Here is a 27,337-nt window from a genome sequence, read left to right on the forward strand (position 1 = left end):
AACCAGGAAACTTAAAACTTTACTTTTTAAATATTCAGCAAGAGCAGACTTAACCCATGGAGAGCTGCTGCTAATTCAAAGTAAGCAAATGTAAGACCTCAGTTTGTCTCCACTTCGGGGAGATTTATCTGCTGAGAAGTTACATTTTTTTAGAGGCAAGCAAAACAAAAGCTTCAATTGAAGTTGCTCAAATTTGTTTGTAAAATAATCTACTTATAAAAACATGTTGTGTGGAGGACCAATTAATTTGTCTGCTGAACATTAAATTCCAGGTAGGCCATGATAGATTTTTATAAGGCAGAACTAAACATGAAGATTTATTAGCAATAGCCATGCATTGGCCTGGATCGCTTTAAATATTAATTCATGCTAACCATAAACCTATCAAAAAACACAGCTGCTCTCAAACAGAAAATAAATCATGATGAAAATGGAAAACATTTATTTTATTTCCCTCAAAATTTAATCTACATTCCAGTGTAAAAGCTGTTGAAGGTTAATTAAAATGCAGCAAAGGATAACCAAGTTCCACAAGCCACTACAGTTATTTTAATGTGAGAAAAATCAGACTACGGTATCTTTAAGAGGCATTATAGAAATATTAATCATTAAAAAGCATTTATTAGGCACTGGACTGTATGGTGTTACCTTCAGAACCCACCAAAAGAATCCCATAGTGAAGTGAATGAGTTGGTCATCTCCTGATAAATTTTGTAAATGATTATTTATAAGATTTTAGATTGACTTGATGAAATAATTTATAAACTGGGAACTATCAGAGGGTAACTGCATAAAAATAAATACCAATGACTTTTTAGCTGTTAATAATTAGGACACTGTCTTAAGTAACCAAAACATGAAATATACATATCTAACTTCCTAACAAACATTTTAAGTGACTGCTGCAAGTTTTGGACACTGCACATATGGTAGAAGAAATGAGTGTGATTTGCACATGGAATATTTAGAATGCTGAATTGCAAAATCAATTAATGATCAGAATACAAATTGATATCTCAGAATTTAATTTTCCCCCTAGAAATCCAGAGGAATCACTACATCCAGTTGTGATTATACCATGCCTGTAAATGGCACTCCTTGCTTTTCAGAATACACATTCACTAAACTTCATTACAAAAGGTTCTCCACTGGGTGTGCCACGATGCTGAGCACAGAGTGGAAATGGGAGGATTCGAACTTCATCTATCAGTTTAAATCTGCTATGTTCCTGAGAAACACTAGTTTCCTGTGAATAACTTCTACAATATAGCATCTTTCTGGGTGTGAACCAGCAATAAATTTTTATATGTGTATATAAAATGCTTAGAAAGTTCATGCTTAATACTATAACTGTTACTCTTCCACATGAAAGAAGCAATTCCCCACTTTTCAATGTTAAAATTATGAGGATGTTATAATTATTTAATGTTAAAATTATTTCTACTTTAAGTAGCATTTCCTGTTTTTCAGGACATTTCAGCAATCGTCGTGAAGCAACCATGTGAGCATCTGCCTGAGTCCCTATAAGGGACTTTTAAGGGAAGAGTCTATGTCCTTTATTTCAGAAAACATATCTTCAAAGTTACTTCACTGTTCATTTTAATCCTAGTAAAGTCATGTGGCATTCTTCCCATGAAGGAAGTTTAAAAATACCAGAGCATTTCCAATTTAACATTATAAAGTGAATACAACTGCAATGATGAATTTTAAATTTTTATCCAGGAGGTCATCCCCTACTTTCTTGTCTGACCCGAGAAGCAAAGAGATTGACTTGATCATTCAAAACGAGGACCTCAGGTCAAAAAGGCCTAAAACAGGCACATTCCATTTTGAGATCACAGTGTCAGACACTAAATTACTATCTAGGAGAATTTTAGTCTTGAAAAGCTCTACTGAAATAATTCACAGTTTGAGATCAAAATTAAATTTTGTTTCCATACTGAAGTCAGAAAATTCAGTTCTCCTAGAACTACCATGATTTTGGAGAGAGGAGGCCACAGGTTCAGGGCCTCGCTGTTCTCTGGGATTGTTGTCACACGCTTTCCGGAAGGTGTACTTCATGCTTGCTGTCTGAGTTTTGTGGTTTGACCTCAACTCTCACTGCTGGGAGGCCCAGGAAAAGCAGCTCTGAATGTCCATTCAGTGGATGGTAACAAGTCTGTGGCTTCAGAACATTGAGTATGACCTTCAACTCTACACCTGAGGTCTTACAGATGTTTTGATTTATGCCTCTTTCATTCGGAACCCCGCACAGGAAGGGTCTTGGCAGAGGAGGATCGAACTTGTTGTTCCCTGTAGGTTAGAATTATGTCTGTATGTTGTAATCTTTTATTTGTACAAAATTGGGAGGCACACAGGGAACTAAATAATCACAAATACAGAGAAGGAAGCGATACACACCCTAATTGTAAATCTAGATTGGGCAAAAGAGCAAAAAAGAACATGAAATGATTAAATTCAAGGGGTGATTCAGAAAATCTTTCTTTTCAATTCCAGATGATTTTCTTTTTGTTAAAAAGAAGTTCTACCTATTTGCAGGTTAAGTCCACTTAAAGGCAATCTGAAAAAGGCAAAGAGTTTGCTTCAGCCTTAGAAATGTATCTGAAAATGAGCATTCCTTTCTTCTTTTTAACTGAAAATATTTGCTTTAAAAATAGTATAGAAAACTGCGGCCAATTCTTCTTCATTGTTGGTAGCAAAATAGGCATTTTTAGGACATGTCTCAGAAATGTTCAAGGTAAACTAGACATTCATTTCAAATATGCAAATAAAATCCACGTAGGACTGGTGTTTTCTGTAAAGGTACAGGCTTGAGTTAAACGCGTGTTTTCAAAACACCGGAAGTGCACCACTGCTTTATCCCAACAATCAGCCTGTGGGCAATTTGGGGAACTGCTTGCTAAGGGATTGGTGATGTTAACTATGGGTCTCAAGCACAGGGACCATCACAGTCACACTGAGTTTGCTACCCAGGACAGCAGGCATCTCCAGGGAAGCAAGTGAAGAGAACCAAGACACATCACAAGAGCCGAGACTGCGTACATGACAGAAGCCCATGCATTTATCAAACACGTTATCAGACACCTAGACAGAAGACTGGGAAACTCCACATTAATAGGTAAGCCTATTTTTCTTAAGAAGGAGAACTTAAAGACAAAATAACATCACACAATCTACAGCAGAAGCCAGATTTTGAAGAAAAATCTAAAGGGTGACAAAACATCCTCAGAAGTGACAGAGACACAGACACAGTTTTGAAGATCAGCATTGCTAATGACGGAGCCACTGGAACACTGGTGCCCTCCCACAGGTCAACAAGACAGACAACAAAGCAGCATTTGTAAGGCCGAAGGTGCAACATTGCAGATTTTAGTAGCCAATGCCTTGAGACAGTCATTTTGCAAAATCACTCTTAGACTGGGAAGTCAAGCATGCAGATCTCACAGCAGGACTCGAAGTAAGCTTTCTCTGAAATGTCTGAGCAAATGACTACCGAGTGAGAAATCCCCATCCTGAACTTCTTTGGCAAACATTTATCAAGACAGCTTTGACACAAACACAAAGTAATAATAATGCCTCGTTCAGAAATGCTCAGTAAGTTGAGTCAGGTCCTTCATGCTGATTAGTACCAGCACATGTATGTCTGCTTATCAAGAGTCCCTTTTAACTTCATATCACTGCAGAGTTGTTGCAATGCTTAGTCACTGTGGGGCAGAGCCAATAAACTGATAGTTACAGTCTAATGGTGTGAGAACGCCGACCTATTTCCATTTAAGAAAGCACTCTGGTGAGACACAAGATCACTTTCAACTGCTTTTTACAAAGACTTAGCAAAGACTTTAAAAATCGGAGAGCGATGATGTTACAGTATTCGCACAGTGCTCATGTCTACGACATACACGCATCTGCAGGTCCGCCTGGGAGACAAGCCCAGATCCACCTGTCTTCCCTGTGGACCCAGATGGACCGGGTTGGCAGACTGTGGTGACGACCTGTAGCTCTCCTTGGAGACAGAGCTGGGCCTGCCTCCCTGCCCCTTGCCATCACCATTCGTCAGGCCTCTGTTTTGTGGTGTCATAGGCTCGAATCACTTCAGATTGTGAAACGATCCCATTCTCATCTTGAGAGAAGGCATATCCATCTGCAATGCAAAGCAATAGAAATCGTCATCATGAAGTTGCTAGGAATCATTGTTGGTCTGAGTTTTGAGTAGTCATTTGACTTTAAAACTTTTTTTTTTCATTTTAATGATTTTTAAAGATTACTTTTTTTTGAAAGGCAGACTAGGAGAGGGAGAAGATGAGAGAAAATGAATCTTCCATCTGCTGTTTCACTCATCAAATGCCTGCAACAGGTGAAACCAGGAGGCTAGAGTTCAGCCCTGCATTTTCCACATGGGTGCCAGGAGCTCAAGTACTCAAGCCATCACCTGCCACGTCCCAGCACGCCCATTAGCAGAAAACCGGGAAAGCATCCTAACTGCTGTGCCGAAGGTCCATGCTTCGCGTCCTTATTTTGTAACTTTAGGAACTTATGTGTCTGTTTCACCTTCAAAAGCACAGGGACAATGATTAATCACATCCCGGAAAGACACAGACTCAAGTTGAAGATGAATTACAGGGTGCTTTATGGTTGTGGCTTGGAGTCTATGAACTCCTCCCAGAAGCCCAGGCAGGCATCCTCTACACCCGAATCCTCAGCTTCTGCAGTTCAACTCCCCTAATTTTTGCTTCATCATCACCAGGGAAGTGAAAGGAGTAAAGTGGGCATGTACATTTCTTTTTACATCTTTTTATGTATGTTGTATGGGGATGAGAAGGAAGGAAAAATGATATATGGATGAGGGGAGGTGCACAGCAACCAGCTGATTCAATCATCCAACATGTCTGCATATATACAGCATCCATTGCACCTCATAAACACATGTAATTCTTAGTGGACAATTCAAAAGATGCAGGAGAGGAAATGAAAACAAACGCAGCTGTTAAAGGAGGAAAAGAAGTCTCCTGCCTTCACGTGTCATGCCCTATGGGAGATGTCCCAGCATGGGCAGAGGGGGCGTGGGGATAAGAGCTGACCCCCAGGGGACTCACAGCCTCAGAACAGGCCGCTTGAAATACAACACACAAAAGCATTCAACATAAGGATACCTAAATGAAAATTAATCATACATGCAAACAATATGACATTAAAGATATATTATGAACTCCAATTGACTATGGGACTTTAAATATTATATTCCTCCTCAGATCCTTCAAATGCTAAAAGGGGAAAATACCTAATGATTTCTCACAACTCTAAATATTCATAAATATTTTTGAAGGGGAAAACACACGTTTCCCTGTGCTTCTTAAAAGATGAAGAGTCTTTAGGGAAGTTGTCCGAGTAGAAAAGATAACAATGCAGTGCTCACTTTTAAGGCAGGATTTATTTTACTGGTTCTTTGTAAGATTTAAGGGCACGCAGAATGTGAAAATATTATTGCTTTTTCTTTAAGCAAGATTTCAAAATGCTCTCTTTGTGTAAAAGCAAGATGACTGTGCCCAGAGGACTCTAACCATTTGCCAGTTACATTCCATGTTGCAAAGGACAACTTATTTTAGGTGTTAAACAGCTAAATACCTGCAAAATGCCACTCTAGTAAATGTTCTAATAGAGTTATGGCAAAGAATTTATTTAAAATAAGCACATTGACACTTACGGAGCAGGTTTTGTTGCAGTGACTCGGACCGGTACAGGTTCACATGGTTCTTCTTAAACACATTCTTGAGCAGCTGTGCTCGCTCGGTGAGGCTGCGGAGCAGGTGCAAACGTGAGAAACGAATACTCAGTTCTGCTGAGCCCAAGTATGCCCACAGGACTGCCAGAGTCTGACTCAAATAAAAGATCACTTGAAAAAATCTGTAGCCTAGCGATTCTTTTTACCCCATTTTCTCAAACAACAAATGAGATTTCCAGTATTTAGACAAGCCATTTTTTCCCCTACAGTCAAAGAGGGGGCTCTGTTTCTAATAATCCAATAGACAGATTTCCTCACACCTCCACATTTACATCCAATGATGATATAGAACCTGCACAGCACAATTAATAAAAAATACAAAACCACCCAGTAGTCTTTGCTCCTAAAAGCTTGGTTCACTTAGTACATGAATTCTAATTATGGCATTTGTAGAGTTAGAAATTAAGTAATTACTGCATATTTTTTGTAGTTTATATATATTTTAGTAGAAAATGGTGTTCCCTTAATTCCATTTTAAAAATTAACTTTTAAGAAAATAACAATAGTAGGTGAATAACAAGGAACATATTTATTCTTCTACAAATCTACATATTTGTTTATATATATATGTACATATTTGCCCCTTCTAAAAGCACAATGAAAAAGTAATGCCTCACTTTGCTCCCTGCACATTGGACTGTGTCTCACATAGTAGGAGCTCAAGTATTTGTTGGATAAATGGGTTTGAGTAATTCTGGAAGCGCACTTAACAGACACTGGGCTCAACAATCCTGATTGTGCCACCTCTCTCACGGAAGATTTACAAAACTTTGCTTTGATATGAAGAACTAAGCGTGTGAGCAGCAAATAAGTCATCCATATGTGCTGCCGAAAGTGTTTATGCCATTTTGTTTTAATAACTGGAACTGATTCAGTTGAAAAGTTTCCATCCTGTGTTTTTCCCACTATAAAGCTTTAGTGTAACTGCTATAAATTATGTGACTTCTGTATTTTGCCAGTTTTTGGAGGCTCTGAAATGGAACAATCTTTATCATATACAAAAAAAAAAAAAGGTCCCCTACAAAATGAGCTCATTGTGTAAATGAACTATACAAACATTTAGCCAGAAACTGAAGGGAAAATATTTAGAAATGCTGACATTTGCAGTAATCTTCCACATATTTTTTTTTTAAGTCTAGGGATGTTAACTAGTATTTATTAGGCATAGTTTATTGTCATTGGGAATAAGATGCATTAAGGCGAGAAAATGAATTAACCTAAGACTCCAGCAGTTCTGCAAATAGCTGTAAAGCTTATTTTTGACAGGGAGATAAACGGATAAAGGGAATGCAAAAGGACCCTTTTTTTTTTACTGAGTCACTTTTCTTTCCCCACTCATCTCTTTAAATGATCTAACATTACAGACCCCGGGACCCTGAGGGACACTAAAATATGTAACTGCTTTGAGGAAGTGTGCAGCCTTAGCCGCAGGTGGTCTGGTTTGCTTAACAGGCCTGCAGTGGAGGGGCTGCTGGACGGCTCTGGTGCCCAGCCCTGAAGGGGCTGCAGGAGACTTGCAGAGTGCAGTGTCACTGTGCCGCCTCCCCTTACCCAGACACATTTTCCAGGTTTCAGGCCCGCCTCACTGATGTGTGGCACTGCAGCACTGTAGTACTCAGCAGACAGAAGAATTGTGGAACCGAGTAACAAAATTCTGTTTTGTCACAGTTCTTATAAAGCTTTCCCTCACTCAGCTATTTCGAGTCAATGTCCAGTGAATGTGTGTGCGCGAGTGTATGTATGAGTTTGAAACAATATGAAAGTCTGTTTCTCTGGAAAGCAGCACATCATGGTGGAGTGTGAGTCATTTTTATGGGGGGGCGGTTTAGCTTTCAGTCTGCCACATCTTAGCCAGGTCACCCCTTTCTACATGTCAGGAGAACAATACTCAGCTCTCAGACAGACTGCAGATTTGTTAACACAGTGGCTGACACCCAGGAAGTACTCCACACACGCTGGTCCCTTCCACCAGCATCCTCCCGCATCCCAAGGGGAGTTTAGTAGAAAACAGAGATCATCAAAAAACAAAAGATACTCTGTAACAATCCTTGTCTTAAAAAGTAGCTAGCAAGCTAGTTAAAATTTATTTATTTGAGATAGAGGCAGGGAGCAAGAGAGGGGAAGAGGAGGCAGAGTCGGGGAGAAGACAAGACACAGGGAGAGAAAAGAAGAGAGAGGAGAAAGAGGAGAGAGACTGTGCTCACAAGTGCTTGCTCTTTACTCAAACGCCTGCAGCCACCACAATGAAGCTAGAAACCAGGAATTCAATCCATGTCTCCCTTATCTGGGGGAATTACCCGCTGCCTCCCAGGAAGGAAGCCATAATTAAGAGTGCATCTTGGACTTGAATTCAGGCACTCCATCATGGTATGTGGGCATTCCAAGCAGCGTCTTAATGATTGTACCAAACATCTACTCCTTAGGTTTATAGTTAACCTTACCTCAATGCAAGATGCCCATTGCTACACAGGAGTCTGAATTTAATGCACCCATTCCACCTCTTTAATAGGAAAACTGCTTGGTTTTCTTTTGCTTTTCCTTAGCTATTCAGAACCTGCTTTTCGTTTGGGATACAAATGCCGTTCAAAGGAGAGTACTTAACAAAGAATAAGTACTGGTAAGCTGTGTATCTGTAGACTTTCCTACCTTTGTGGAACTGCTCATCACTTCAAAATCTATGTACTTTTGTGCCACTCATGCTTGTGGATGCCGGCAGTACCACTGCAAGTCACATTATAAAGTATACTGGTAATGCATTAATAGGCACATTAAAGTCCAGCTTCTTCAAACAGCTTAACAAAACAAAAAATAAAACTAAGATACCTTATTACTAAAGCCACATATTCACAACTGTTGGCTAGCAGCTTTACCTAATCTTGTCTACTCTTTCATTTACATACCAAGCTTTGCAAATTCTGAGTTTTTAAAATGCAACTACACAATAACTAGCACTTAAACATTTCTACCTAATTTTCAAACATACTAAAAGCTGTAATTTAGATAGCTGGCAGACTAAAAAGACACCAGGTTTAAAAATATTTCTTTTATATAAGAAAATTTTACAGACCCAGCATATGTTGGGATGTGTTGTCTTTCAATATTTTCAGTGATCTTATAAGAGTGGTACATTTATACTTGTTTATATACTAGGTTGGATAAGCTATTTGGGTGGGCTCCTTTAAAATAAAACTCTAGACAGTAAAGAGTCTTTGATTCCTGGGCTGTTTGAAGAACAGCATGTGGAAAGCTGTCCTGTACTGGGAAGCAGTGGTGGAAGGAGGATAGCCCATAAACACAGCAGGTCTAATATCCACACCAGAGGGAATCACTTTCTGTTACTTGTCCTTACCTATCTGGGATAGAACCATTATCTCAGGCAGAAAGCTTTCGGAGCACATTTGATATATTTCTGTCTTCAACTCCTATGTAATACTGCTACAAAATTCAACGTGAACATTTAGCAATAAAAAATTCTTGTCCATTATTTTGGGAAATGTTAAATTGACCTTCAGTACTGTGAGCAATGCAAAGATTGGCTGGGAGGCAGCACCCATCACCATCTACACAGCTTCATTCTCAGACACTCCACTCTGCTCTCCTTTTCTGCTAAGGCTATGGGCCAATTGAAGGGACAGGCCCCAGGAAGCCAGGATAAAACTGTATTTCAGAATGGCTGAACAAGATGAACTGCTGGCACACACAGAGTGAGAAACAGAAATTACGAGTTTCATGTCCGTATCTGTCTATTAGATGTACTGCTTCACAAACATGCCCATCATACCCCCAAACAACTGCCCTGTCTCCAGTGAGCCCACCATGTTCACAATTATTTTTAAGAAACATTTGTTTTTGAATTCATATTTTTGAGGGTTTTGTTTAAGAAACAGTAATATGTTACATATAACTTCTGGATGCAATACTGAATGAGAGTCAGGAAATCTATATTCTAAGAAAGTAATGTATCTGCCACAAAATGTTTAAGTTCTTACATTGTGGGTTATGTAAACCCTATAATTGTCCTTACGTTTATAGGACAAATGGTTCCTGTCTTTCTTGCCAATGTTTGACACAAACATATGGAAAATAAATTTTTGAATTTTGAATTTTGGAACTGTTACGGTTCTAGTCTTCATTGCTGGAGTATGTCCACATAACAATTAAGGACAGAACATTCTTTCACATCTCATACATCGCTTTCTCAAGTAAAAATAAGAAGTCATTGGCTACATAGCTGATTAGGAGAAGGTCTGGGTTGGTTTTCCAACATTTTAGACTTAAATTGATTCTTACTATAATCTACAGCTCAGAGCAATACATTTAGATTGAATAAATGTACTTTCCTTCCCCAAATTTAATGGAATGTATCTAATTTTCTGGGTCCTGTGGTAAGCGCTGTACTATTTGTACTAAAAATGAGTATTTTAAGAAACATTTTTAATTTTTGAAAATGGAAAATATGCAAATACAGTGTTTACAATGTAGTTTCTCTGCAATATTTATTTTATAAATAACATATTATTGAGTTCAGTTCTTAGTGAAAATTAAGAATATTGGGGGTGGTCAAATCACAAAATTTGTTGAATAAAGAACTGCATTATTCTACAACAAATGATTAAATAATTGCTGCATTTAATATTGCCTAGTTTGGGAAGTATAACTTATATAATTTTGTGTTTTTAAGATCACTGCCTACAAACCAGCCATGCTTTTACCTGCCCTCTCATTTATTAATTTCTTTAGTCCATTTTCTTGACTGCTGATTCATCCACTAAATAAGTATTAGCAACTGCTTGGTGTTGGGTTGCAGCCACGGCTAAAACGCAGCCTGCTCCATTAAGGAACACAGCTAATAGGAGAGACAACAGTCCACAGGGTGAACAAACAGATCATGATACTATGCAATAAATGTAACAACAGAAGCTTACATATGATACAAAGGTAATAGGCTAACAATCCATTTTACATGTGGAATGTTGGAGAAATTGTGTTTAAAGTGGGTCTTGCAAACTAGAAAATGAGTAATGTAGGAGGGGTGTCTGGTGTGGTGGGACCAGTATGGATGAAGTCTGGGAAGTATCAAATAATGTGGTGTTTTAGAACCAAAGGATATCTGACAGTGCTGGAATATACACAATTCACGCTGTTTCCTCTTGACTAGGGAGATAAGATTCTTTATTATTCTTATTATATTAAATTTGAAATCCATCTTCTCCAAGATTCTTACAATACTATTGGTAGTAAAATCAACCTAGTAATTCCTTAACAACCTTCCCATGGAATTAGTTTAGCATGGAAGCTTTTCCACCCCACTGTTATTTTTCTCCTCTCTCAGCTCCTTTGTCTCCCCAGTTCTCTGAGATTTAGCAGCAAGCTACCATGGTCACCTGCATTACCGTCTGATCACATTAGTAGGCAACAAGGGCCATGGGACATTTGCTGTCCCAGGACTTTTTGTTAGCATTTTTCAGCAGTGGCTGAATGCTGACTTGTCCATGAGCTCCTGGGAAAAGCTAAGTAGCTATTTTAGGCTAATGAGTTAGGCAGCAATAGGAACTTTATCTGATACATTTTTCTACAGAGAACTTGGGAGTCATTGAGGGCAGAATCCACTTCCTCCCTCCCCTTTCTGACTCTTGGACCAATTTTATTTTATGGAAGAAGCTACAAGCATCACAGCCTGCACCATGTTCACGGCCAAGGGTGCTCACATTGAAATGTGGCCTGGTTATGATAGCTGAAGTTACTACAAACCAGGCAAGCAAGAATCCCAGGGAGGGGCTGATTGTAATATTTTATTGCAAATAGGATATAGTTCCTTGAAGAAAAGTAGTAGTATTGTCAGTGGCCTTTCTCTAATATGTGTTGATAAAGGGCTTTTTCACTATTTTATGAGCTGAAATTTTTTTGCCAGGAAAGAAAAACAAAGAGAAAACATGAACAGGCTCTTGGAGCTGAGATCTTACTTACTTACCTACTTATTTACTTGAGAAGCAAAATGACAGAGAGAACGAGGGAAGAAAAAGAGAGAGACTGATCTTCTATGTACTAGTTTACTTCCCATAAATGACAATGGCTAGGTTGGGTCACACCAAAGCCAGGAGCCAGGAGCTGCATCTGGGTTTTCTACATGGGTGGCAGGGACCCAGGTACTAAGGCCATCATCTGTTGCTCTCCTAGGTGAGTTATCATGGAGCTGCTTTGGAAGTAGAAGAGTTAGGACCCCACCAGCACAATATGAGATGCTGGCCTCTCAACTGACAGCTAAACTCTTTATGTCACAACACTGGTCCCCTGTATTTTAATGAAGGGGAAGACAGAGAGAATAGAATGCCAGCCACCCCAAAAGCAGGCATGATCATTCCCATTGTATACACAGAAACATTAATTCAGAGGTTTCAATACTTTGTGGCTAGAGGTGGTGCTGCACTAGCACATTCTTGACAAAGCAGCCGAAGGAGACGGAGGAGTAGATTGTTCAGAGCAGAAGCTCTATCAGCAGGCGTGGGCTCAGGGCCAAGTTTATGACTCCTATTCTTGGGAATTTAGTGTCTCAAGTCAAGGATGGGGATTGTTTTTCTGTTAAAGGCCTTTGAATGTTTATGATATCATTTGTAGGTCACACAACAATATCAACTTAAACATTAGCCTGCTATAGATGTACTGAATCCTGAATACTACCTGGGGTTGCCTGGGTAGGGCCAGACCCAATGCTTTCACAGGCCTTCCATGGCCCATGGGCCCCTTCCTTCCTCTCTAAGTCCTACTACCCTCATGTAGGAAAAAAAAAAAACAGTGATGTTCCATCTGCACAGGGCTATTGGAGGGACTCAATGAGACAGGACGTGTGAAATGCAGGTGAAGTGCTTTTCATTGCTGCCCCTTCTACAAGGAGGCACATGTTGTGTGCGAGGACCCGGCCTGGCCTAACCAGGGAGCAAGAGGTTAAGGTCTGAGCTTGAGTTCCCAGTCTGACACCTACTCCAGTCGATCAGGATTAAGGTGACATATGCACAGGGAAAATATTTCCTATATTTTAGACAAATCTTTGGATCCCTTTAGACTGATGAAAGAGAAAAAAATAGAACAACTCCTTGTCTTTATATTGATACTTTTTAAAATTGCAGACTATTTTCAAATATTTCAAATTTTTAGAAGGTTTCATGAATGCATTGAATTTGATTAGTCTTCTGACTGCTTTCCTTTGGGTTGGGGGAGGGAGGGTAACAGGGAAGAAGCGAACTTGATCAATGATATGCATTTATATCAGTTCCCAATAACATGCAAAAATCACAACTACAAACACAGGGCAGTCTGCCCTATGGCAAACAGATTTTGATGAGGTATCACTGTTTTAAGCTGGGTCTGCAACACGCTCTGTGTTTTATGATATTTTATTCTTACAATGTACTCTGGGGTAGGCATTATCACTCCATTTTATTGATTGAGCATCAGCCACGGGCTGAGGCTATAGATACCTTAGTGATAGACCTGATCGGAGTTCAGGAATCTCAGTTCCAAAATCTGTCAACAACACTGCCGGCTCCATGCCAGCTAATGAACACCAATGTCGCTGTGTATTTCCACAAACCAGTAAGAGATAACTTCAAGTTTACTCGGAAAAAAGCAAATTTATTGTATCTTACCTTTTCCCAAGCACAACGGCTCCTGGGTCTTCAGATTTTGCCTCCAGTTCCTGCACTTCATCTACTAATGTTTTAAAAGCGGTCCTCTTGATGCTGCAAGAAATAGAAAAAAGGCTTGCACGGAAATGCTTGTGTGGACGCCTGGTTTATTATCACGCTGTTCAGCACAACAACGAGTAGGGTCCAAGCGCTTTCCAACAGAAACTAAAACATGACAGGGATTTTGAACACCACTACGACAGGAGCAATAATCTTATTTAAAGTTAATGGTTTAGATTTAAATTTCACAGTCACCAAGTAAACATAATAGAATGAACTGTAATTATACCTTTTTTTTTTTTTTGGTGGGAAGAGATAGCATCCCAAAACTTACAAAAAAATCCTTAAAAAAATAAGTACAGTTTTCACCTCTTTCGTTTTCTATTTTATATGTATCTAGAAGCAGGCAATCAAACAACTACATCTTGCAACTATTGAAAAGGTGTATTGGGGTATGGCAGATTTTTTTTTCCTTCTACTCATTATGGGTTTTTCAGGATTATTTCTAAAAAATACTTGTACTTCTTAGTGTGTTTTTTCCTCCCATGCAGAGAATACAGTTCTTGGTAATATTGAAACTTCTTGCTTTAATTCTCTTCAACAATAATTTAGTTTTCAGATTTCTGAATCATTCCCTTCTTCTTTGTGTACAATTCAGCAATACATACCATTGTTAAATAGGAAACATCTTTAAAAAGCTCATGAAAAAGACATTTTGAAAAACTATGAATGGATTGAAAGTTTTACTTGCCTAGAAATAAACTCATCTTTCAGTTCGAAAAAATGAAACACATAAATAATATTTCTAAGTACCAATTTTGCCAACTCCCTGTGCTTGATTTGGCATTAAAGGAGTGAAACCTCGGATTTACTTGCACCTATGGCTCCTGGCGAAGAGCCGCATGCATACTTACACCTTGTACGCCACATCAAGAAGCAAGGCTGCCACAGGGATGAACAACAAACCCGTCCAAAAGACTCCAGAGCTGAACAACATGGCTGCCTGCAACAATCAGCACAAAGGGCCTTTAGAAACTCAGAAATGCATCATTCATGTTGTTTTCAGGTGATTTTAAAATAATTTTAACAATATAATTCTGCATCAGAACATATAATATATCTGGGTCAAACTTGTGAAATTAGCCAAATGTGCTAAAATATACACTTCATAAATCTTTTTTCCCCTCAAGCATGCATGATAACAAAATTTCCTCATGTTCCAAATTTTTTCATCTTCTTTTATGAATTTTTATAACTGTGGTCAAACAGAGTAATAAATCTCAACTTTCTTTTACAACTTGGAAAAATCACAATCAATCTTTTTGAACAAGCTAAAAATATACTTTGGATTAAATTTCTCTATAATATGATAAAATATAAAATACAAGGTAGGGAACTAAATTTACTATTTCTGGCAAGTGAAAAATATTTACTTTTGTAAAATTATAGGATATTAAAAACCATCCATATGAACCATGAATATAGCATAAACAAATTAAAATATTTATAAAAGCACGATTCAATTATTTGGGGCTCATATTATGAGGGTGGAATCTTAATTTTTATTCATTTACATGATATGTATCAATGTATGCCTGCTATTGTTAAAGTCAAACCAAATATACATTATTTAACCCAAATAAAAGTATATTAACACTAACTTTACTAATTCCTTTGTATTAAATCCCAAAGAGCTGTACCAGAGTCTTATAGGTTGTAAATAAAATGACCTTATAATTTAAAAAGTAATAAATTTTATTAGTTGGTTGTGATTATAGCAAAAAGTTGTGAAATCTGATTAGATAGCTCAACAGCTTAAAAAGAACTACACTATAAAATAAAATGGAAAGAAATATTTGCTTCACTTTTTTTAGTTCATTTGTTAAACAGTAAATTTACAGTGTCTAAATCCATAAATGTGTTATTGTAACTCCAGTAAAGAACAGTCTGAGAACACATCCACATTTGCATCCAACTATACATCACACAGGAAGATATGTTTTTAAACCAGACAACATTTCAGAATTAAAAATGATGTAGCGTTCAACTTTTCTAGGCACTTTCACAACTACACAAAACCAGTCCTAATCAATCAATCAAATACAAACGGTACTAATTTTAAACAATAGTTCAGACAACCTCTTCACGGACTCTCCAGTGAGCACCAGGAACTGCTTACGGGAGTTTCCTACAGCAACACAGATGTCCTGACACACAAATGTCCGTTCAAAGATGCTAAGCTTGTTAGCTACCTAAAATTGAAGAGTTCTGACTACATTTGAAATCAAACATGCTGCTGCTGCTGCAAAAAAACAAAAAACAAAAAAACAAAACCAAAAACCCAGCAATTTTTGCTACGTTGCTTCCATGAAATTAGCACCCATATTTTAGACACCAAGACGACAAAAAAAATATTCACATAAAAGTCACTTTATTTAATAAGCAAAACATGATCCTCCACATGTTCGCTGACATCCTCAATAGCGAAAACCAACACCAACTGCGTAACTGCGAATGCCTGTCAAGGCAGTGGGGTTTTGTTTCCAGTGAAGGGAGTTTTCTAATAAGGTAATAGAAAAATAAAACACACTTTCCCCCCTTTCTTGGTAGAGAAGGTAAAATAAAGCACAAAACTGAAAATACCATGTTGATTTAGCTTAATTTTCATACAGTTTAATTTGGGCGGCCAGAGAAGAAAGATTTATTCTCGCCCTCACCACCTTGTATTAAATGTCCCCAGTGGAAAAGGCAAAAGTGGTGGAGAGACGGGAGGCTGCTAATTCTGACCATTGTGATGCTAACGATGAATGAGGCAGCAAGTGGCTGCCCACTATTCAGTGCCCCAGCCTTTGGCTTTACAAATGAACAACATGAATTGAGGGGAAAAAAGTTTTTTTCTGCATCATATCTGAAAGCCTGTCAGATTTTTTTTTTTCTTTTGCAGAGTTAATCCAAACCTAAAAGATTTAAAGTCGACATTCACATTACAGACAGAGTCTCTTTGTATGTTTTGGATGAAGTGGGGGGGAGAAGAAATAAAATCCCATAGAGGTATTTCCTTCCTTTCTGCACAAGTAAGCTGGCCTCCTCCGCAGAAACCAGTTTTGTCTCTAACTTTTCACATCTCTGCACTTGCAGGCAGGTCAGCTGGGAAAAGGAGAACCACCCGCAGACAATGGTGGTCACAGGGGCCGCCTGTGCAGGGTTGGGCTGGGCTCCCACCCTGAGCCCTTTGCAAATTGCTCTTAGCTTAAGGAGATTGGCTCTCACTGCCCCTCCTCAAGGAGGCCCTGTGAAACCCAATGGAATCTGCCACAAAAGTGGCTCTGGGGCGACTTGAGAGGGATCAGCCTAGGGAACTGCAAAGCTGGTAAACTAGCAGGCACAGTCCTGCGTGGCGAACAAGCAACCGCTTGTCTCTGCAAGGCTGTGTTGGCTCGGAATTGGACCACGAGGGCTTCGGAAATAAACCACCATGGCCTGAAAGTGCAACTTGTGGTAAAGGAATTGTTCCGCAATTTCCGTGTGAACCTTGCAGGGAAAGAATGTTTGAGAAAATACGAGCCGGTGTGCATCTGGCCAAGCCAAGGGACCTGCAAAGAAAGGAGTGCCTTTTGACCCACAGTGGGGGTATCCGTTAGTGCTACATTCCCAGACCAGAGGAACTCTTGCTTACCTCCACTGTGCCCAGGTTCAATCTTGTAGGAGACAGAAATCAAGATGCCACCTGCCTACAAATAACTGGTGATGTGGATCTTAAGTTGAACTCTTGTAGCACTTTTATACTACAAAGGAAAGTTGTAATCTGCAGACAGCTTCTGAAAAAGAAGGTTCCTTGGCGAAACCTAAGATCCGGGCACTCCAACAGCAGGCAGTCTGGTGATAAAGGGCCCTGGAAATGCCTGTTCTGCCCTTCCCAGCTGTCAAACTCCACCGAAGTGACTCCTCTGTCTGCTGTCTTGGCTGGGACACAGATTGCAAGCATTGCACACCTGATAACATTTATAAAGTGGCTGCTATTTTTTTCTCAACACTGATTGTGAAAAATTCTTTCTTGTTCTTTCCACTTTTCTCCCATGAACCTCAAGAAAGGACATACTCCTATCTCAAATTAATTGTTAATTGGTTCATACATTTCATGATCTATATCACAATAATATTGCAATGCATGCTGGTCTCATCCAGTATTTTTAAATGCAATTCTGAAGTAACTGATAACTAATAAAGTGCTATTCATCTCAATTTGCTAATTTAGGAAATGCGCATACATTTTTCTCATAGGAATTATTATCAACTGCATAGGAATAACACATTAATTTAGGTAAGGGAAAATCATTCAAAAACAGTACTACAAAACTTTCTGGGTTATTTTTTGGTAGGAGATTGAAGGAAGAGAAATTAAATTTCAAAAGTCATTAGCGGCAATAACAACAAAGGAAAGCCCAAGAAGCAATTATTTGTTAAATCTGGATAAAGTTTACGGAAGCTTTTTAAAAGTTTAAAAACAGTGAAAAAACTACAAAAAGAAACAGAGAGAGCTCACAACTATGAAGAATTTCCACATGTCTTAAAGGAATACTACCAAAAAAATTAAATGAGAAATTGGGAGGATGAGTGAAATCAATACATGGAATTCTGCTGATATCCAATCATAACTACAGTCATTTATCTTCACAGGAATGGCTGAGAGCCCAAAAGACAGGCCAAAGATCTGGGGTGGAATTTCAAAATGCAACGGCAAGCAGTCAAGAACACAGAGATATGCAGGACCTCCCTGCAGTTACAGAAACACTACTACATCAGAGCAATGTAAAACCTTCACTGTCACAGCTGCAGGGGGGCCTGGTGGAACAGGAACTTGTCACAACTCATATTCCAATCAGCAATCCGTTGGCCTTCCTGAAAAGTCCTTGGCAAGCTCACTGTGGAAGCAAGACATTAATTTCTGTTCATTTGATCCTTCAACTTCAGAACTACGTGGTAAAGTCACATGTGGTCTTTGGTTATAGGTTAGCATCTCAAGAAGATGTTTGGTAGTCCTGAGCTCCCCAAAACAGAGTCTGGCCTGAGGTTTGGCTAAGGTGTAAACCTCAGCAGCTCCCTTTTAGAGAAATGTAGCATGGAGAAATGTAGTCAAGGCTTCCAGAACCAAGGTGTAGAGATCCATAAAGGGTGATGGAGACAGACAGAGGTAGATCTTCAGTCTGTTGGGTCACTTTCCCAATAGCTGGAGCCAGGAGCCAGGAGTTCAAGCAGAGTATTCCATATTGGGAGCAGGGGCTGAAGCAGTTGGGCTATCATTCACTGCCTTCAAAGATACATTAGTAGGGAGCTGGATCAAAAGCAGAACAGCCAGGATTGAAATGGGCACTCTGGGATAAAGGCATTGCAAGGGGCAGCCTTAATCTGCTGCCCTAATACTGGCTTCCTGAATTGTTTTTTTAAACCCTAGGTTTACCAAACGTATCTATCATCACATTCCCCTTCCTCCTTGGAATAATGCTTACTAACATCTCATGGAACTAATTTTGCAGAAAGCAAATATTCACTGTAGGTTATTTACACCAACAAAACATCAGCCAAAGCTAAGAGGATGCAAAGTAGCTGGCTAAGTAAAGGCATATCCATATGGCAAAATATTCTTTCTCTAAAAAAAATTATTAATTTTTATTGGAAAGCCAGATAGAGAAAAAGTGCTACATAAGGAAAAATTTTTCATCCTCTGATTCACTCCCCAAGTGGCCACAACGGCCAGAGCTGAGCTGATCTGAGGCTTGAAGCAAAGTACTCCCACGTGCACACAGGATACCAAGGCTTTGGGTCATCCTCGGCTACCTTTCCAGGTTACAAATAGGGAGCTGGATGGGAAGCAGAGCAGCCGGAGCATGAACGGGTGTCCATATGGGATCCCAGCGAATGCAAAGTGAGGGCTTAGCCACTAGGCCACCATGCAAGGTACTGTACAACTTTTTTTCTTAACTGCTAAAGATGCTGTTCACAGAGTATGGTGTTGGGGAACTGATCTTCTGAAGAGCCCTGAATAAAGGGAAAGCTGGCATTTTCTCAGAAGCCTGGGCTCTTGTAGAAATCCCTACATCACTCATAGAAAAATCAGCTAGAAATCCCTGCTTTGGCTAAGGTCTTTTGCTTCTACAACAGCACTTGAAAAGTACACACTTTGGTGCAAAAACTGTTAAAATTCATGTGCAAATTTTTCAAAATATGCATTTCAAATAACTTTTTCAAGACCAAATTTCATGTAGTAAAAACAGAATATCCAGCAGGCAAACAGTGTGGCTCACACACCTCACATCCAATGCAACTCAAACTGGACAGAAACTGCCTTACTCCAAGATTTGTTCTGTTCTTGTACAAGCCCCCTTGCCATACTCTTGAATTGTCTCTTTATACCACATCCACCACACCACAAATTCCACAGGGTTTTGGACTGTTTGTACCTAGCTACTTCTTGCCAATCATGCTGTTATCATCTTAGTCTTGTATATTTTCCTGTGATGGGCTCCTTGTTGGTTTCACTGACTTCCCAACTGCTGTGCTTCTAGCTACTCATCAAGCGGTCAAAAGGACATTTTCACAATGCAGAGCAAATTTGAGCACTTCCTGGGTCAAGTGCTGTCAATAGTTTCACATCGCTTTGACGATAGAAAATCTATAAAATGAACTCAAGATCTTCCCTGACTTCCGAGTGCTTCTCCAATATCATGTCTCAAGCCAGCTTGCAATCTTGAGCTATGTGTGTGGTTTCCATTCCTGAAAGGCAATTACTGGTTTCCTTGGATAGGATTGACTGGACCTACTTTGGGCTTCCATTAGTTTGGTACTTGTCACCCATTTTCTAATTGCTCTTCTGCCCTCCTGTTAGACTACAACCTCTGTAAGAGGAAGAGATATATTTTGATGAATTTTCACAACTTGTGTGCTTAACTGCTGAGCAGATGCTCAATAAATAATTGTTGGATAAATACCTCTTACAACCTAGCTTTTGGAGAGATTAAGTCAAAACCACGAGAGCCCTGGGACTCCATGAGCTGTGTTGCTTACAGTTTGCTTCAAGTTCTTATGTTCTGGCAGAGTTAATGCTAGATATTTATGTGTTTTGGAGAGAAGAGAGAAGAGACTAGTCCAAGTCTCTAGGCGTATTTTTCCAAAACATGTTTATTTTTTCTGCTAACAAAAGTGGAGTCATATGCATAAAAAGCAAAATATGCTAAATTATCTCTCCCCTCCCTCCAATCAATAGCAATATTACAGGGGACCAAAGGAAGTATGAGGCCTAAAAGTAATATATTTGCTTTTTTGGCTTTGTTTTTGTTTTGAGGAATGGGGAAGAAGGGAGTTTTCATACCAGCATTAATGAAGATTTTTTTTTCAGTGTTACATGGCATGAATCCTTCACTAGCTGCTCTAGCAAGAAAATACAGGGGTCATCCTCTTCTCCTTCCTTTTTCTCAAACTGTACACTGAATCTATTGGCCAATCTTACCTGTCCTACTTGAAAACTTCAAAACACTAATGTTCCTAGCAGTGCTATCCTCAACAACTAGAATGAGGAAGCAGTATCACCGGTCAGATAGGTAGGTACAATTTGGCATATTCAAATAATGGAACACTATTCAGCCTTAAAATGGAAGAAAATGTTGAAATATGCTGCAACAGAGATGTGCTAGGGGGAAAGGAGCTGGACACAAAAGGATACACGTTGTACGCTACTTGAGCATAGCAGCTAAAACAGCCAAGTTCAGAGACAAAGTAGAATGGCAGTAGCCAGAGGCTGGGGGTAGTGGTGACATGGTAGTAAAAGGACAGAAATTAATGTATGTAGATTTCATTTGGGGAAGATGAAGTCCTGGAAATGGACAGTGGTGATGATCACACAACACTGAGATTGCAATGAATGCCACAGAATCATATACTTAAAAATAAAAATGGTGAAAACACTCCATAATGCTAGCTATGTTCTACTACGAAGAACCATTTAAGTAAAACACACTTCCAAGGGCTATGTGTCCTGTCCTACCTCCCAAATCCAGAGTGTTTCTACCTCACAATCTCCACCCTGGCCTGAATCCTGTCACCCCGTCCAGAGCCCTAGCCAGCCTCCCGTGTAGGACCCTTGCCTTGAATCCTGTTGCCCCTATGCTATTTTGAACCAGGCACATGGCAAATCAACAGAGAGGTCCCTCTGTGACTCTGCCCACTATGTAGGGCCCTGGAGGAGGCACAAGTGTTTTCACCCTGGCTCCTGGCCCGTCTCCTGTTCTACCACATTCTGGCCTCTTCAGGGTATCCAAGGTTGCCAATTTCCTATCTGGAATTCTCTTTCTCCAGGAAGCTACAGGTCCTGCTCATGAACTGCTGGGTTTCTGCTCAAAGGTCATCTTTCCAGAAGCCCCTAGCATTTCTCACATAAAAGAGTCCTTATCGCACTCTATTCCCACACAGCTTCTTCCCTGGCTTTCCAGCCCTGCCCCAGCACGTGCTGTCACACAAGCTGCTCTATGGCTCTTTTCAAGGGAACAAGATTACAATTTTTCTGTGCTGTCCAAGGCTGAAGCCCTGGCAACTGGAAAAGGGCCCTGACAAGTATGAGTTGAAAAAAATAAACTGATGAGTCAAAATAGACAGTTAAGGATAGGAAACGACTAATAATATTCTTGCTTTTGCTCCTTCTTCCAAGTTTTATTCAATGGTTCTAAGTTACATTATTAACACATTTTTACTATGAATTTTATTTGTTTTTCAAAGATTTATTTATTTTTATTGGAAAGGCAGATATACAGAGCGGAGAGGAGGAGAGACACAGAGGAAGATCTTCCATCCGATGATTCACTCCCCAAGTGGCTGCAATGGCTGGAGCTGAGCCAATCTGAAGCCAGGAGCCAGGAACCTACTCCAGGTCTCCCATACGGGTGCAGGGTCCCAAAGCTTTGGGCCATCCTCGACTGCTTTCCCAGGCCACAAGCAGGGAGCTGGATGGGAAGTGGGGCCGCCGAGATTAGAACCGGTACCCATATGGGATCCCGGGCATGCAAGGCAACGACTTTAACCACTACGCTATCATGCCAGGCCCTGAATTTTATTTTTAAAGAAACAAAATAATGCCATTTTCAGACTCAGTGCCTGAGGCTAAGTTGTTGCAGATGGGATGTGCATATCACATTTGGGAGTGCCTAGTTGGGAGTTTTGGCTACTTTTGGTTTCTGATCCAACTTCTTGGTAATGCACCTAGGGAGTAACACAAGATGGCTCATGTGCTTGAATTCCTACCACCCACATGGGAGACTTGGAGGGATCTCCTGGCTCCTGGTGTTGGCATGGCAAGCTCCAGATGCAGTAGTAAACTAGCAAACAGAAAACTACTCTCTGGCTCTCCCATCACTGTGCCTTTGAAGTTAATCAATATAGTTTGCAAACGCAAAAACACTAACTTTTGCTGATACCAAAACAAGTAAAAATAAACATGATATCATCATCATTTTTAGTCACGTTCCAATCGCTTTTGCTCTATTTAAAGTATTTTCTTAGGCTACCTGACAGTTATAAGGAGAAAATGTGTTTAAAAAATATTTTCCTCCCTATGTCTACCCTCTCACTAGTAGGAAGAGCTGACAATTCAATAATAACTATCCTATTTGGAAGATGATATGTTTATTTGTTCAAATCATTAAAAATATTTCTCGACTTCAATCAAATTTTCTAGTTTCCTTCCCCCTAAGCACACATGTATCTGGCTAAGGTTTCTCTTCGCTGCTGCTGTCAATGGGCCCTTTCATGTTGTGTGTGTGCGTGTGTGTATGTAGGAGAGCTGGCTTGTCTTTCAAGATTTAGAGCTTTTCCAAAGGAGTTAACAAGCTGGAGGAAACCACAAACCTACCATACGTTCCTTAGGATTTGGACTCATAATGACCAAATTGGATCCAAGTAGTTGTTTCTGGCTATGATTCCAGTAAAACCTCCTGGTAGAACCATTCTTCAGAAAATCCATGGAAAATGCATATTATGAAAACATGTATGGGCTTCAATTTTTTTTCTCCCTCAAACTTATCTTTTACTTCAATTTTCCATGAATTTTTAAGCAATATGTATGGCTTGTGGCCATTCCCCAATACCTACGACTCCCATCTTATTGGTTTTGAAAGCCATTTTCCACGTCAAGAGATCATTCAGCATCTCCTGTTCCTCCTGTAGCATTTAATCCTTGTGGTCTCATAAGCAGGCGCTTTCTTCACAAAACCATCACCATCCAAAAATAAAAAAAAGTCCAAAGCTTAACTTCAAGTTCACAGGCACTCTTTATTTTAATTTTTCCTAGACCTTTCCAAATTTTGTCTCCTTTGCCTAATTTTTTTAATACTGTGTCAGGTATTTATTCATTTGGAAAAGATACAACTTGTGTTGCTGTGTATGAATTTCAGTGCCATCTTCTCCAATCCAGTGGTGGTGGTGTCTTTAATCTTGGCATTCTTAGCCATCCAATCTCAGAGGATTGAAAATATCTGATTCTCTGAATGCCAGACACAAAAATACCCTTTTGTAACCTGCTGAAATCCACAGCTTGAACATTTAGACTTTTATGGCAAAAAAGATATGTTAGTTGTCCCTTCCTGGCAATGCATCATGGATGTGTGGGGACTTCACACCAGCTCATCTAAACTAACTCTGCTTTCAGCAGTGAAAAGTGACATTATTTGATTTTAAACTTCAAAATATTTCTGAGAAAGTCCTTGTGCTCCAGGCCTGTGAAATACCCTGGTGTGACGTAGCAAAGGCCTCTAAGTGGTTTGACCCTTTCCCAGGGCCCATGTTTAATCTGTCTGAATCCATTAGGTCCTTGGCCACGAGGTGAAGCCTGAGAGTACAGAAGCATCTTTGGGCCAGTACTAAGTGAAGAATTTGTCGCCCTGCACTTCAGTCAGAGACAAATTCCAAGCTCATATGAAGTTTGGCTCAGAGACGTGAACTTCCACTGCAGTTCTCTAGTGGTTGTGTGCCTTGGGTATCTGTCTCAATACCCTCACTGTGAGGAAACCTATAAAAGAATGCCGATGCCAAGACATCTTTCATGTCTCCTGTGTTAGCTGAAAACATTTCTTTTTCTTTCTAAATAGTAATCAACATGCACTTTGCAATTTAATGGAAGTTTAATCATTTTTGCAACTGAGGCAAGAGATGATTCTTATGAAGAATTGGTTTACATGGGGAAACCGTTAGCGAAACATGTTAGAAAGGTGGTTGAATTAGTGCACAGTAGGTATCTGTATAAATCTTTGCACACAAAAATATGTTAAATGATATTTCACATAGATATAATAACCAATTCAGAAAAATCACTTATCTGTAATACAGTTAATTTGACCTAAGGGGAGTTAAAAAATATGCTTAGTCATGTCACTTTGTGATTCTTGAAGAAACAATGGTTAATGAACTACCTAAAAATGAAAATCTGCTTTCTTGTGTTCCTGGATATTATTAATGATAGGCCATGGTGTTAGTAATAAAAATAACAAAATCTGATTTTTAAAATATTGGCATTTTCCAACAATCCTTTGACTGACATTTTGTAATAATGAGATCTTCATGCCACAATTAATTCATGTCCACAATTAACCCCAATTATGCAAATGTAAAACAATTCAAATTGCAATGTTATATTGATTTAACTTGTGTTTTAGTTCAAATTCTATTATGGATTAGACATCAAATACTTGCATGCTTCATAAATAGCTATCGTGAGCTATTTATGAATTATAATAAACACTCATCAAAGAGAGCTGAAAACATTTCTTGCAAAGTTCAGTTATATGCTGAAAGCTCAAAATAATGTTTCATGGCTTAACCACCTATAACTGCCATTTATTGATTATTTCCTGTGACCCGAATCTTTATTCTCTAGCATTGGGATATTTTGGAGTATTGTAAAGAAAAACTATTTGCCTGGGCTGGTGCAGTGGGTAAGGCTACCACCAGCAATGTTGTTATTCCATATAGGTGCTGGTTTGAGTCCTGGCCACTCCACTTCCCATCCTGCTCCCTGCTAATGAGCCTGGGAAAGCAGTGGAGGATAGTCCAAGTGGATCCTTGCACCCATACAGGATATCCAGAAGAAACTCTTGGCTCTTGGCTTCTGCCTGGCCCATCCCTTTCTCTGGAACTCATTCAAATGAATAAATAAACCTTAAAGAAGTTATCTGCCACAACTAAAAGCAACTGTGATAGTGACATTCAGATAACTTTGTGACCTCATCTTTGCTTGCCTATTTATAGCTTCCAACATTTTCTGTTTTAGCAATACCAACTTTCTTCTTGCTCAAGTTGTTCTCTCTGAATCTTGTCCTCACATTTGCCTTTCTGGACAGCTCAGGTAATGGCAAGGAGGAGAAAGCTTCCTCAACAATGGCCTGGGCTTAAGTGCTCCTCTCCCTGTTAGCACCTGTGCCTCCACATCACAATGGTTAGCATCTCAGATGCTAAGGATCCCTTTGCTCTCTGAAACACATACTTCTCAAAATGGACTTTCCTTTTTCAGACTTTTGATCCACTAACACCCAGCATAGGTCTGGTCACACAGACGATGCACAAATCTCAGCTGAATTAAACTGCACTGGGCTCTTACACAGGATGAATGATTGTCTTCTCTATAAAAAGATAGGGCAGAACACTCAAAGAATAAGGAGAAGGGTGTTTCAGATAAACCCCAACATGTTTGCAATTATTTCCAGCAGCTCTTGATTACTCAGAAACAAAGACAACCCTTGGCTTGGGTAATTCCAAACAAACACACACAAATCTTAGAAACTATGCAAATTAGATTCTAGGCCACAGCATTTCTGAGTCTTTTCCTGAAGGACATTTGATGGTAAGGGGCTGAAAGCAGGGAGATCCCTGTGGGACTGAGAATCAACATTCAGAATAGTCACAGGAGCCAATGAATGATCTTTGTCTTTTCACTCTCTGCCAAAGGGACAGTGAAAAAAGCAAGCTCTTTCCCGCCCCCCCCCCAAGTAGGAACATTTGACTATCAATATATACTGAGAAGCAAATATGCAACAGAAAACAGTCCTTCTAAGAGGGTATCAAGAGAGCTAGAAATGTGTGGTTCTGAAACATTATTTTTCTAGGAATATAATTCTAAGAATAGTAGAAATAATGAAGAACAGAAAGTGTGTTGCTTCATTTTATTTTAATCTTCTTTAATGTGCTATTTAAAAACTTAAAAGCCACAGAAAAATGAGGACGGAATTAATAAAAAAGAATTTTTTTATTATAAGAAATAAGATTTTAACAAGTTATGTTAATGGTTAGACAAAACATAGTATCTCAATGCTAAATACATTTATTTGTCATATAAGTTTTTATACTTCTGTAATGTTTCTGTATTTCATCTCTTTGAAAACCATATCATACAGCATTGATTATTTGATTACTAGTAACTGAAGTTGTAAAACACAATGGCCTGTATATCAAGGCTAAAGGAGATGATTTTTTTTTAAGTTTTATTTATTTGAAAGAGAGGTGAGGAGGAGGAGAAGAGAGAGAAAGAGAAAGAGAAAGAGAGAGAGAGAGAGAGAGAGAGAGAGAGAGAGAGAGAGAGAAAGAGAAATAGATACATTGTACTGATTCACTTCCTCAATGCTTCCAACAGCTTTTGCTGGGCCAGGCTGAAGTCACAGGCCTGGCTATCTCATATGGGTATTAGGGATCCAAATACTTTGGGCCTGCACCTGCTGTATACCACGTGGATAGCAGGAGGCCGAATTGAAAGCAGAGGCAAGAACTGAATCCAGGCATTTGATAGGAGATATCGGCATTCCAAGTAAGAACTTAACCTACTCTACCATAACACTCACCAAGAAAT

The 27,337-nt window shown here is 39.3% G+C and overlaps 1 protein-coding gene across 2 annotated transcripts in view; it reads right to left on the reverse strand.

The window, feature by feature from the left end:
• Nucleotides 1-237: 237 nt before the first annotated feature.
• ATP8A1 (ATPase phospholipid transporting 8A1) overlaps nt 238-27,337 on the reverse strand; it is a 220,875-nt gene continuing 193,775 nt past the window's right edge. For both annotated transcript variants that reach the window (XM_040966355.1, XM_040966356.1), the window contains 4 exons: nt 14,376-14,464; nt 13,423-13,515; nt 5,702-5,793; nt 238-4,141 (listed from right to left, as the gene is read on the reverse strand). In XM_040966355.1, coding sequence (XP_040822289.1) covers nt 4,044-4,141; nt 5,702-5,793; nt 13,423-13,515; nt 14,376-14,464 — 372 coding nt within the window. In that variant the 3' untranslated portion in view covers nt 238-4,043. The remainder of the gene's footprint in view (nt 4,142-5,701; nt 5,794-13,422; nt 13,516-14,375; nt 14,465-27,337) is intronic.

This window comes from Ochotona curzoniae, unplaced genomic scaffold (genome assembly GCF_017591425.1).
Source record: "Ochotona curzoniae isolate NIBS_2020 unplaced genomic scaffold, NIBS_Ocur_1.0 scaffold_4505, whole genome shotgun sequence".
Classification (NCBI taxonomy): domain Eukaryota; kingdom Metazoa; phylum Chordata; class Mammalia; order Lagomorpha; family Ochotonidae; genus Ochotona; species Ochotona curzoniae.